Raw genomic sequence first — 13,895 nt, 5'->3', positions numbered from 1 at the left:
CAACTGCCAAAGCAGGAATCTGAAATGGCCTTAGTCATATGTATAGCCTATATGTGTGCTAAAATACAGAATTCTGATTGGGATAAGGACCTTGGCACGTTTTAATCATCTGAAAATATCTAAATAACAGAATATGAAACCAGAGCAGCACAGTGAGTGATCCCTCTGTGCCGATGCGCTTATTGAGCTTTTTAAAGCACCTTTTACAGATGTTAGACACTGGCTAGATAGTTAAGGATGACTATTTTCATAATTTTCAATAATTTTGCAGAAAATCAGGGTTTGGGGAAATCAGAAGGTTTAACAAAGTTCAAAATGTGTTTGATTAAATATTAAAGGACTGTATGAGGTTGTTGTAGGATTAACATGTCCAGCTCATTTTCTTAAGATTTTCACAATCGCCTGTTCACATGACAGTCATCAACATCTGCATGCCACTTCACCCTGACCTTTCCCTAAGTGACTGATTAAGGTGTCTGACAATTGCTCACATGGTGCTATTTTCACCCAATTAAACCTAGTTGTGCTGCTGAGCAGACAAACAGATCACATTAGCTGTGAGTTTATAGAAATAAGGTGGAGTACACTCAGCATGGAGCTGATAAACTCCACTGATAAGTCAACACATGGTTACTCAGGTTATTCAGTATTAAAACAAAAGTGGCCAACAGGGAGGAGAAGGTAAATTAAAAGATGGTGGTGATTGTACAGTTACTGAGTGATTTTGGTCAGAGGTTGGCTTGATGCTTAGAGCTTGTGTCAGTGTGCATCAAAGGTGGTGCAACGCCAGCATGTGACAGAAATAACTTTATTTTAATACAAGACCAGGGTGGATGTTTTAAGAGACATGTTTGTTGCCTGAGGCTTCAGACGTGTCTCTTTACTTATGGGTTCTGATAATAAACCATCTGCTAAAGCAATTAATTGATTTACATTAATGACCATCAGAGGGCTTTTAAGATTTTAAAATTAGACACATCCAACATGAGGTAACATCAAGGGACAATAATAAGTGTCACTGAAAATAAAGCCCACAGATACTAATACAGACTGCCCAGTGTCCATTACATTTAAGAATATAGCCAAGGATTTTAGCAGAGAAAATAAGTAAATGAATGTTTTCAGCCTACCTATAATTGATGTCGAGCATACAGCACATTAGTTAACATAGATCCTGTCTGACAGTGAGCTTTACACTGTCCAAATAGGGCCCAATGACTTTAATTATAAGCAGGTTTTTTACATAAGGACCCAGTTTTACAACTTATTCAAAAACTTGTCAAACAGTGCTCCAGGGAAAGGTTTGTATTTCTTGTATTTTTGAATTTCCAACCCTTTAAATACATTTGCCTTCCTTACATCGAGTCACAAGTCTGACCTGTATGCAAATGTGTGGCAAACATAAGCTCTAATAGGCTCTCAAAGGAGAATGTGATTTGTCTAACTTCAGTTCAAAGTAGGTGCAGCAGCAGCATGGGACATGTCAGGGAGGCACCAACGTATATACGGGAACCTAACAACCCGATAAGTTATCTGACCTTGTTTTGCTGAGCATAAGTTTCCTTTGCCTCACGATATACTCCACTTTACTTTAAAGGAGCATTTGGCAGAGGAAATGGAGCTGAGACATTAGAGGTACGTGAAGAACTGTTTAAAGACGAGCTGGAGGGTGATGGGAGATGAAGAAGAACGGGCTGTGAGCAGCGATGAGTGTAAATCTGGACTGAGTGAAAGGTTCAGAATAAATCTCTCCCGCTGCAGAGAGCCATGTATAAAGTAAAGTGTGACATACCCAGGATGTTCACAATCCTCTGAGGGTTCAGGCTGTCACTCTCTGTGCTTTAACAAGATGAGGCTGCAACACTTGTCAGCTGCTTTACACAACGTTTAAAGAAACATTTTGTCACTTTTATTCCCTTTCTATTTTATGACTGGGCTTCGTGAATATCAGATTAAAAAACTGACAGCATGGTGAGGTTGTTTTTGCTAAATCTCTCTCTTTTTTTTTCAGTGTTCCACTTTAATATGCTTCTTATTTCTACTTTCTTGTCTTTCTGAAAGTCATCCTATCCCCCTGTTGAAGTTGCAGCATACTATATGCCACTCTCTCCTCTCTCCCTGCATGTCTCTCCTCCACCAAGTTGTTCTCACCCATTTCCTTCTTGCAGACATAAGGCAGGTTGTAGTTACAGGGCACATCGTTCCATTTGCCGTTCTCATGAGCGATCATAACCACACAGTCTTCTCCTCCAGCAAAGAAGTTGTCTGGCTGGTTCTCCCGCCAGTTCTCATATCGCTGCACATACAAACACAAAAACAGACAGTGAGGGAAACGAATACAACACCAGATTTTAAACTGAAACAAAATTGTCTTGATCTTGTCTCGTCATTGATCACATCTGCTGATAATCAATTGTGCAAAGAATGTTCAATCTTTCCTCGTTTCCTCATAATGTTTCCTTCCTTTGAGGTTGTGTTATGTCTTTGATTTTGTGTATATTCATAACAAATATGACAACCACCCTAAAAAGCAAAATTGCTTCCGGGAGATAGTCTGTCATTATCAGATGAAAAAAGATGTATTGTTGTAAAAAAAACTTCAGATAAAAAGGAGGTTTGAGCACCTTCAAACTGATACAGTTCTTGTGGAAGTTGAACTCCACTGGGAGTCCACTGAGAGACATTTGACTAAGACACTCAACACACACAGCTGCTTCCTCACCAGGTCCATCTTGTCGGTCCACTGAAAGTCATCCTCCACTGTTCGATCATTTAACCCAATCCATGTGTTGTCATGGCTCAGACCTGGATGTGATGCAACGTCAGGAGGAAATGAAGACAAAGAAAACATGTGAATAACTCAGAGTAGCTCCTCTAGAAGAAATGAAAAACCAATATAACTGTTTTATACTTCAGGTGCTCTGGCCTTGTGAACTGACCATTACTGAAAAATCAGTAGAATGCGCATTAATGTTACACAACGTTTAAGAAATGCTTTCTCTCTAGCTTCAGCTAAGGGATGAACAAATATGTTGTTACATTGTTTACTTTCATTCAGAGGTGATAAGAATCCTGGTTGCATTAAAAGGAAACATAATGAACTGTGCTTGATGATTCTTGTGTATGTGGGCAGCTATAAGCACTGTGCTTGTGTGAATGTGGAAATGCGTGGACTCGTGTAATGGAATTTTAATCATGGTGCATCTGATTAACATTAATAGCAGGACCATTAATCTTATTTAATGCCTCTGATCGCTTATTCCAGGGCTGGAGATTAACTATCTTTGATGAATTTAAACCCACTTTTGATAACTGAGCTTGTGTAGAAGGAAAATGGCAATAGGCATAATTCTGGTAATTTTCCGAGACGAGGTTGATCAAATTCTACAGTGGCTCTAAATTGGTGATATGGCCTAAATACTATACAGTACATACTGCTACGGGTCCAAAAGTTAAGAAAGAGGAGTTGAGGGTTATGAGCGCCCAAAGACTATGAAGATTAATGATTCCTGGCAGAGACAAACTGCTCTCTGTGGACTAATAAATCTATGATGATCACTCGAAAAATGCATTAAAAACAGAGAGTTTTCATGTTTCTTGCCTCTCTAATGTGCTTTAGTAATTCAAAACAGTGTGCTCAAAACACCAGATGGATGGCTTCTGCTTCACATAAAACCAAAGCATCTAAAGATAAGTGCCTTTTCGCATTGGATAAGTCCTACCTGGGGACCTCTAGTAATTTTGGAATTACCCCATCAAATCAGCCCAGTGTGTGTGGCAACTTCCCAGAACGTAAAATAAATCAGTCGCAGTCTTTTGTCGCTAAAATTGACTTATTTAATCTTGTTATCCACCGTTGCATTTCCATTACTGGACATGAATGGAGTTGACTCACCCACTGTGGGGATTTTTCACCTATTTCAAGACAAATCACATACAATTTGTTTTTATTCTGAATACAATGCCTACTTGCTAAAATAAAGTGTATAAAAGGGGGGGCGGGGGGGAGGGTGTAACTAATCAAGCTACTTTGAAAAAAGCAGGTTTATTTACAAAAGAATATATAGATTTGCCCATGCAGGCTGCACTACTACAGCCAAGTTTCTTCCTCCCAAACATCCACCTACCTCTGATGAAGTTCTGCTCAGCTATGCTGTGGATGCTGGCCAGGTGTCCGCTGTGCTCCCTGCAGTCCTTCTCAGCATCCTCCCAGGTATGTCTCCGGCTGAAGTGCCTGTAGCAGTGGCCGTGGAACTTCCTCCATGTGTGCTCACAACCCTTAGTTTCTGCTGGTATAAGATAAGAAGGAGGAGGTCATTGAAAAAGACAGGGATTAGTCTATGGAAAATCCATGTTGGAAGAAAAACCTGTTATTTTTTTTTTACTGTTAAAACCTACATTCAACCGATATATTTGAATAATAGCATTGCGTGGAGAAGGGGGAGGGGGGTTTAGGACTAAAAAAAAACAGATTTTACCCTTATTTTTGTGTTTTTGGGTGATTTGAAAATCATTAAATGTGGGTATCAATGTGTGTCAGCTTATATGCTTCTCCAGTTTTCCCTCATCCTCATCCCCCTCATACCTTCTTCTCCCTCCCTGCATTGTTAGGATCAGGGAAAAAGCCTTAAAATATTCTCCAACAAATTTGAAGCAGCATCAGTAAATTGGGTGGTATGGGGCTCTGATGCAGAGAGATGCAGTTTAAGCTGTGAAAAAAAGACTAGGACAAGAGAGGAGACCATTATGAAACTATTTTATACTGTTATATAAAATAAGCTTGAAACCTTTACTGCATTGGCAGTGTAAGTGCTTTTCATATACCAAAGCTGTCCTTGATTTATTTTGTTGTTAAGTACCAATGCTGTGAAGTCCAATGATGCTACTTCAAAAAGTATAATGAATGCACTGGTCATAGCTGCCTACTCAAGTGAAGTAAACTTACCACCAAAAACCCACAGTGAGTGACCTATATGAATTAGCATGTTTTAAATGTATTTAACCAGGAGAACTTCATTGAGATTAAGAATCTCATTTGCAAGAGTGTCCTGGCCAAAATGTACTCTTACTGTTTGTAGCGGCGTTCCTGAATATGAAGCCGCTGAGAGGCTGAGGTTGGGCCTAATATCCGGCGCGCTTTCAAAAGAATACCCGTGATATGTAAAAATAAGTTTGACTTGTTTATTAACGTAAAAAAGATAATCAACTTAACTTATGATAACGTGCATTAACTCATAATCACAGTGAACCAGAAACAATAGCGGTCAACAAAAAATACGGCAACCCAGCTCACTCCCTCTCTTCCACTGAGAACAAAAGGTGAACAGGTGAGTTAAATCAACACATCTCCGCCCATACCCATGTGACCCGACATCCCCTCACTCAACACATCATAATAAATGGTATAATAATCAATAACCCAAAACACCAATGTATAACAAACTACCTTAACCTTAAATAAATAGCACAAAGACAATTATACCAATCCATGGCTCCAACACTGTTTGCACAAAGGTAATTACCTCAAAAAAATGATATTCTGATTTAGCTCTGTTGGTAGAGCCGGCACACGATGGTCAGAGGCAAAAGTCCTTTATGTACATGATCACTGGTTCAATTCCCAATCCTGGCAGTATGCTACCTCCTCTCTCTCTATCCCCGCATTCCCTTTATCTCTCAAGCTGTCCTATCAAAAAAGCCTCCAAATTCTACAAATAAGTCAAATATCAGACAAATATTCATGTTGGCTGCAGAGAGAAAAAAGACTAATACACAAGAGTAATGTTATATGAGAGAAATGTGAAAGCATTTGTCTAATTCTATCAGTTGTATCACTCTTTGATGCTCTGATGCAGTTCATCCATCACTACTGACATTGCAGAATCATCTAGTCTCACATATAATAAATTATTATTACTGATGCCTCTTCATGAGCTACCAAAGCAAACAAGATGGTCAGGGATTTACATAGTTATTAATGTTTGTTAATGTTTGCAATGCCTGTTAATGCCACCATGGGGTAGGTGTCAGAAATGGAAAGTGACCGCACAATGTCAAAACAGGCTTCTGTATTTTTACAATTTCCACAGGTAAGATTCACATGGAGGGAAATATTTGGCTTTTAAAAGACAGGAAGATAAAAAAAAATTGGCAGAAAATCCTATTTCACTGTACAAGAACAAATCAGTAGAGAGATGAAAGGTACCACTTTGTCCACAGGGGGCTCTTTATCAACTGTTGCAGAGGATCTCTGTTAGGGTTGAGGGACACATTGTCAGTATATTTTTTTTATATTCATTGATTCCATTTGTGATCTTTTTCCTCTAACAAAAACATTGCCAGTGTAGTTTTACTCCTAGCCTGGTAATGCAAAATAGATGAGAATGAACTTGATGACTAATAGGCTTACTCACAAAAAGTGTGCTCCTGGCTATGCAACACACCAACACAACTGGATCAACTCAATGTTTACAAATCCTTCTTAGCATATGAAATAAGAGTATAATCACACCATGGAAATATGAGAACATAAATTCACATCAGTCAAATAAAAATATGACAGACAAAAATATGTTCTTGTCATGTATCAGACTAAACCAAATTTACATAATACAGACTTTATTAGTCCAAAATAGCTGTCATAAATTTGAACTGCAGACATTAGGTACTACCTTCTCATTGTTGCTTTAGTTATACTAGATTAGGCTTCAATGAGGGGTCCTTTAATTGAACTTGAGTATTTGTCCTGTATTTTAACAAAATATAGACATACTGTATCTGGACAGAACAGCAGAAGTTTCAGGAAATCTAGGGAGAGAGAGTGGGGAACCACATGCTCAAAATAGCATCAGGATCAAGAGTCAAACCTATTCAACAAGGACTACAGCCTTGTTAATAGGATGCCTGCTCTGCCAAGCTAAAATAGTGCCCTTACTATTTTGCTTTTTAGACCCCCTGAACTGTGAGCTTCCTGTGTGCTACTATCTTCCCTCCTCCCTGTGTGGCTATTTGAAGGCTGACATGATAGATGACAGCTGTCTAAAAAGAGTTTAAGGAAGAGAGAGACAGAGACAGTGAGAGATGCAGATGTGGGAGAATCTGATGTTACCAAAGTTGAGCATGTGAGGAGTGTTCGAGAACTGCTGTGGCATTTCCTCCAATATTATTCACAGGTTCTGTTTCTCTTCTGAACTTGTTTGGTTCAGTTCAGCTAAGAGTGACAGTTTCTTCAAAAACTGTGTCTAATAATGAAGCATCCTGCATGGGAACACATCACTCCCTCATCTCCGCTGCCTGTTAGTTAAGAGGGACAATTGGCAAGCACGACAGCTTATGAACAGAGAGTGATGCCTGGTTGTTGTTTTGCTTTAATGAACACATTCTGCCAGGCTTAGAAGCTTCCGGGACATTTAATGTGTGAAGTTGTATGTTGTGTGTGTGTGTGTTTGCTCAACAAAGTTTCTGTGTGTATTTCCGGGGACAAATATTGTCAAGATAAATTAAGAAGCTCCTGGTCCCTGTCTACTCAGTCTTGGCTAAGTCTTGATGACTCATTAGAATGCATAAATCTTGAAAAGCATTAAAAGCCTCTAAAGACCCAGAGGGTAAACAAAAAAAAACAAATTTATGCTAAGCTTTCTGCTGACTGAGTCACCAAATACCACAGCAGCAGGAAAGACAGACAGAGAAGAGAAGCATCACAGTCAATCTGGTGAGCTTATCGTTGCGTTCCCTCTTAGCCTCTTTGTGAACTCTACAAGCACATGATGAGTTGTGTCGTTTTTAGGCCTTAAGGTGGACAGTGGGATTGGGGCCCTTAGCAGGGCTTCATATTGCCGTGAGCATCTCGTACTATCGAATGATGCATGTGCAACTGTGCATCCAAAAGGCCCCTTAGTTACAGCTGCCTAAAAGTGCCTTGGCCATTTTACCTACTAACATATCGCAGGTATGTTGAGCATGAATTAAATATAAAATCACAAGTAAACAAGGTAATATATAAACTGGGGGGATTAAATGGCTATATGCACTTTAATACATTTTTAGAAACTTTAAGAAAGAAAGATTTTTTACAAATAAGGATGGAAATGACGCAGCATATAAAAATATTGTGACTTTTAAAACATGTCCAGTTCTAGAGCCACTGGGTGATATATTTCCCATAATGCAACTAGGTATCATCTTTGTAACTCTTTCTCTATCAGAAATGTAATTCAAGGCGATGACGTAGTTAAAGCTTTTTTACGGGTGCGCTTAAAAATATAGAGACATGAGGTGAATTCTGTAGTTAATGAGTTTCTTTAGGTGATGCTGCGTCAAACTTCTGAAGTTCAGCAAACCAGAAAGTGCACTGCAGCAAACAAAGAAGAGAGAGATAAGTTCTTGCTCTTTCAAAATGTCCAGCCTTTTCAATCTCCTATTTCCCTCCTCCTTTTATTGATCGCTCTCCCCTCAGAGTCCCCGGTCACACCAGAGCAGAGCTGTTAAAAGCAGAAACAGACACTGAAGCCAGACACATAAAAAAGTCAGATATTCAGAGTCACAACTCTTCTGATAATTGAAGACAAAGGTGGAGCAAACTAGATGGAAATGGGCCTCTTTTTATGTAATTCAGGGCTGTCAAAATTTCTAAAGATATATCTTCATCTGCTGTTCTTTCATCTAATGTCTCCTTAATCCAACCCCTCTTTATCTGTCCCAATCTTTGTTTTGTTTTCATTCTTGTATTGAAAATCCTTTAAAATCTTATGTTTTAAAAGATGTATTGCATAGTATTCTCATTGCTGACCAGAAAAGAAAGCAGAAGTATTCATTTATTCCTGTTGTCTCCTTATCAAATACGGTCAATTATTTGTGGTTTTAAATGAAGAAATCATATTTTTTTGTAAATTTAAAATTGTTAGATGTGAAATTTAAAAATCAATAAGAAAGAAATTCAGTATAGTTTGGCGTAAAATCCTATATTTTTTTGTTCTTCAAATTAACACAAATCGCAGCGTTTTCCTCCAAACATTACCTCTCTCACAGGTAGCTCCTCTGAAACTGGGCAGACAAAGACAGACAAAGGAGTTGATCTCATCGATGCAGGTTCCACCATTCTGGCATGGATTAGACTGGCAGTCGTCAATGTCTGGAAGGAGCGACAGAGGGAGAGAGGGGTGGAGGGTCAGATTTGAATCACTCATGTACTTTTTAAGCCACCTGCCACATCTTGTCACTAAACAGACACATGAAAGCTCAAACTTTGAAACAGATTAAAAGTGTTTTTGATGAAGTTATAATTAAGACCAACTGATTGATCTTCATCAGTATGGGATGCACTGAAGAGCATGACGCTAATTGTAGTCTGTGCAGGACTTGGTGCAGTAATGCTGTCAGAACTGAGCTGCAGGAGCCAGGGAGAGTATGTGAGATAGAAGGTAGAAAGAGATTAGAGAAAGACTGCACACACAGCTAATCCTGATGTCTTGCTGTAAACTATAAATTGTATAGGCAAATACATTTTCAGGAAGGACAGTAAACACGAGTGGGGGGTTGGACAGAACCTGAAAAGTTAAGAAACATGCGAGGATGTAGAGCTGCTAAAAAGCAGCACATAATGGTTTGAAGGGGAGTAATCAAAGCAAAACTGTTGGGATAGAAAGATCCTGGGTTTGTGGGAATTTGCCTGCAAAGCTGCTGTCATATAACGCAGACAGTGTTTGGGGAGTAAAAGTCTGTTTGGTTAATACAGTGTGACAGCTTCATCGCCAGTCCACAGCTTTGTGCTGGCTGATATTAAGTGGCGTCATTTGCGTTTCCCGAATCGGCCTCACCCACCCGTTTTTTTTCTTTTGTTTGTTTGTTTTTTAAGTTTTATTCAAGAGTAATGCACATATACAGTCAGGTAAAAAACAATATCACAATGTAAATCAAGTAAAAAACAGATTAAATAACTGAATAACACATTACATAAAGGAAAGTACAAATGAAAGACAGTAATACACAGAATATAAAGTAAAATAAACCAATAAAGACGCATTTAAATAGTGAAATCATTATTTAAATAGAGGGGGAAAGCTTTTATAATAATGCAGACATTTGTTATATTTTCTGTTGTTAATTAAAAGTAACGATTTCAGACGGGACTTTAACTCTAGATTAAAAATTGGTTAAATTAATCCACGCTCGTTTGTTTTGATTTGGAGGCGCACGTGAAATGACATTTACGCTTAACTTCGCACAGCATTGTGGGTGGTAAAATACAATTCATTTCCTGAAAGGATGCATCCGATCCATAATGCATAAAACCCGGAAGTTAGTATCCATGCTGAAATGTTCAGTATACTGAGGTGGACCCAAAAAAATGCATACTGAATGACCACAAAAGTTCAGTATACTGAAACTCCCGACTGAAAAGTACACACTGCCTACTGAACTGTGACTATTCGGAAAGGGCCCTTCTGTCCCCTCTATACTCTTTGACACCGGAGGAGGGTCATTACTTCTTTAGAGTAGTGAGTTTCTCCAGTTCTCCAATTCACTTAGCAGATACTTTCATCCAAAGCGATGTACATCAGAGAGTAAAAACAACACAAGCAAGGATCTAGAAAGGAAGGAACAATGTGCAAACGAAAAGCTTTAAGTCATCGAACACACAGGTGCTGACAGGCAGTGCACAGAGGCAAAGCAAAACCTTTTTTGTATTCTTTAAATTCTAGCCCTGGTGTTTGTGAATGCTCAGGATAAATAGAAGAAACAGCTCTTTCACCATTTAGAGAGTGCAATCAGTAATTTTATGGTTATGGATTCTTGTGGGTTTAACAAGAAAGCTGAATGAGGCCAGCATAGAGAGAGAGAGTCCTCTCAGTGAGTCATAAAGACTGGAAGGGAAGAATCAATATTTCAGCCAATAAGTTGTCTGCAATAAAACGTGGTATATAATTTTGGAAGTCAACTAACTAGGCCATAGAAAGTACTGCATTGTTACAGAAGTGAGGGAATGTCTCACGCTGCAACTTTCTGTCGCCTGCTGTATTGCTACCATCACATAAATAACTGCATCATGAACAGTCGATTTTCTATTTTATAATCACAAGTAGAGAACATCCAGTCCTGAAAAGTGTCAGGATCCAAACCATAGACAGTATGAAACATGTATGTAGTCAGTGTTGAGATGTCATGTCTGCTTTGATTCCCTGAGCTCCAGTAGGAGCAACAATAATCACCTGTGCTGGCTGCAGCAATCAGCAATCAGCCACAGGTGAATGAGATCCCCAAATCAGGTCTCCCATAAAGGGAAGGAGAGTTCATTGCACAGTTTGCTCTCCAAAGGACAACACCTGTTCCACCTTCCTTTGCCGAGTGCGGCCACATTGTTTGAGTAAATGAATTTAGTGATTATGTTCGTTTATGATGCATAGGCAGACTTGATTTATTGTTTAATTGATACATCCTCTGTTTGCTGAGCCTGTTTAGAATTATTGAACATTAATTGTCATATTTTGTCTCTGAAACAGAAAAAAAATACTTGACGAAGGAACAACCTGTGTTAATAAAAACCTTAAAGTGGAATCATTCTCGCTGCCTTCAATCTTGTGCCTCAACTCACCTTTTGATGTTAATGAGCTTCAGCCCTCAACATTTAGGTTACACCTAAAACACTCAGTGACATCACCAATCGGTTTCTTGAACAGACTTTTGCAGCTCAATCAAAAATGCTCTCCATACTAGAAATTCTGTCTAAATTTAAGTTTTGGTTAACCTACTAACAGGCAAAGCGGTGGAACTGAGGGTCTTTAGCCTTCTTCTCGCAAGGAAGCTAAAAGCCCACCTCAGTTCCACCTCTTTTCCTTCCTTGCGAAAAAGATATAACTCGCCTACCCGTCAATGTGTAAGGTTGACTTGTTTCTTTTATTTCTCTTACTATACAAATGAGTCACTAATCAGTTTCACCTGTCTTGTTTGTCACACCTGGGTTTGATTACTGTCTATTTAAGCTCTTTGTTCATTCCCTTCTGTGTCACTTTGTTCTGTTATGTATACGTTGAAAAAAAACAAAGAGGACTGACATGCAGAACCCAAAATAAAAATGTATTTAAACAAAGAAAGGCAAAACAAAAACATACTTTCTTAACGAAGTCCAAATTCCAAAAATCAATTAAAACCACAAATGGTGATGAAGGGCCCTCGCACCCCTGTGCATTTAAGAGTATGGTCAAAATGTAAATATTTTCTAATCTCATTGGGCTTCATATGGCTCACCAATTTTTGTGCATTTAGGTTCACCCTAGCACCCTGAGTAATGTCAGAGGGCGCTGTGGAGCCATTTGGCGATGCTGACGCACCAAACCATTTCATACGTAAATTTCACATGAAGCTGGATTTTGGGTGAAGTTTAATGAGTTTTCGTGCATGTTTAAGCCCCCAAATAAGCGATTCATTGTGGCGAGGGAAAATAATAACTCCTTCAGTTTCAATAGGGTCCTCGCTCCGAGATCCGTGCTCGGGACTCTAACAAGGTCCAACGAAAAAGTCCAAACACAAAGACAAACCAAAAAGAGTCAGTGAATTTGACCAGGAGACACATGAAGAAGGTTTGATGAACTGACACGGGAATGAACACAGAGCTCAAATAGACATGGGGTAATTTAACCCAGCTGTGATAAACAAGATAGGTGAAACTGATGAGGGCAATCAAACTGGAGGGAAAAGCACACGGGGGGGGGGGGGGGGGGGGCAAGAGGTTAAACTAGAAATGAACCGCTGGGTAAAGAACTTCAATATACATCAGCAAACACTGAAAACTAAACTCAGGATTCTCAACAGAAAGTTACTCACTACGACTTAGAGAAAAACAAGGATACGAAAGTACAAAATAAGAATAAACTAAGAAATATTAAAATAAAGAAACACACAAGGAAAACAAACACCAGGGAGGAATGACCCAAAATAAAACAAGAAAATCTAAACTCTGAAAATATACAAAACCAAATCTTGACATTCTCTACTTCAAACATCTGTGTGTATATATATATATATATATATATTTACCCACAACATTAAATAAAGGACATTTAAAGGCAAGAAGCATATGTTTTGCTCTGCGTTTTTTTGCTTTGACACTAAAATAGTTCACACTTTCTGTGTGCCATCTAATCAGGTTTATTCTGGATGTGATTCTAAGTAGTTGCTATCTCTGTGTTTAGGTGTGTCCTATTTAAGTTGAAGGGCTTTGGAGAGAGTGTAACGATGTCAGCTGCAAATTTCAAATGTCAAACAAAATTAAAATATATAGAATCAATTGCAGCCTTTTTGACATCAACATGACTGTTTGAAAAAGCACTGGGAGCAGTGGAATTCCACATTACATCTGATTTTCAAATTGTATTTTTCAGACTGTTTAACATTTGAGGAAACCTCAGAAGGAGAGAGAGGCCTGTCACAAATGTCTCAGACAACATTTCTTCAGGGTATTGTGACTAATGTCCAAAAGTGTTTAATTCAGTGAGAAGATGGAAACACAGTAACAATGAGTTACTATACAAGTTCAAGAGAGTGAAAAAGCTCAAGAGAGAAATAACAGAATTATTGAGAAGAATGAAGAAAATAAATCAGATGATAACAAGAATTTTAAACATCATTGTGCCCCCTTATACAAAGTTTCTGTATGTGTTACTAATTTGATGATTCATTATGCAAAAGCCTATTTAGAGAAGCAAGCAGAGGACTGAAGGTGGGCAAATGAAACCTCATGATGCATTAATGCAATCAATTTCCAGTTTGTCCCAAAAGAACAGGAACAGCATTTTTTTCTCTGTTAATTAAATGTCAGACGAACAGATCAAACAGTAGTCTGATCAATTACTCAGAGAACCTTTGAACCAGTAAATGCCACTGGAGACTTCACATCTGAC

The 13,895-nt window shown here is 38.6% G+C and overlaps 1 protein-coding gene across 3 annotated transcripts in view; it reads right to left on the bottom strand.

The window, feature by feature from the left end:
• The window catches only part of LOC109982726 (neurocan core protein), a 38,683-nt gene that overhangs the window by 5,923 nt on the left and 18,865 nt on the right, over positions 1-13,895 (bottom strand). For 2 of the 3 annotated variants that reach the window (XM_029277017.2, XM_065955902.1), the window contains exons 4-7: positions 9,017-9,130; positions 4,128-4,289; positions 2,723-2,805; positions 2,152-2,296 (exon numbers count right to left, since the gene is read on the bottom strand). In XM_029277017.2, coding sequence (XP_029132850.1) covers positions 2,152-2,296; positions 2,723-2,805; positions 4,128-4,289; positions 9,017-9,130 — 504 coding nt within the window. The remainder of the gene's footprint in view (positions 1-2,151; positions 2,297-2,722; positions 2,806-4,127; positions 4,290-9,016; positions 9,131-13,895) is intronic. The other variant, XM_065955903.1, reaches the window with a different exon arrangement.

This window comes from Labrus bergylta, chromosome 6 (genome assembly GCF_963930695.1).
Source record: "Labrus bergylta chromosome 6, fLabBer1.1, whole genome shotgun sequence".
NCBI classification, from domain to species: Eukaryota; Metazoa; Chordata; class Actinopteri; order Labriformes; family Labridae; genus Labrus; species Labrus bergylta.
The sequence above is the reverse complement of the archived record's forward strand: the minus strand, read 5'-3'. Positions and strand labels throughout refer to the sequence as shown.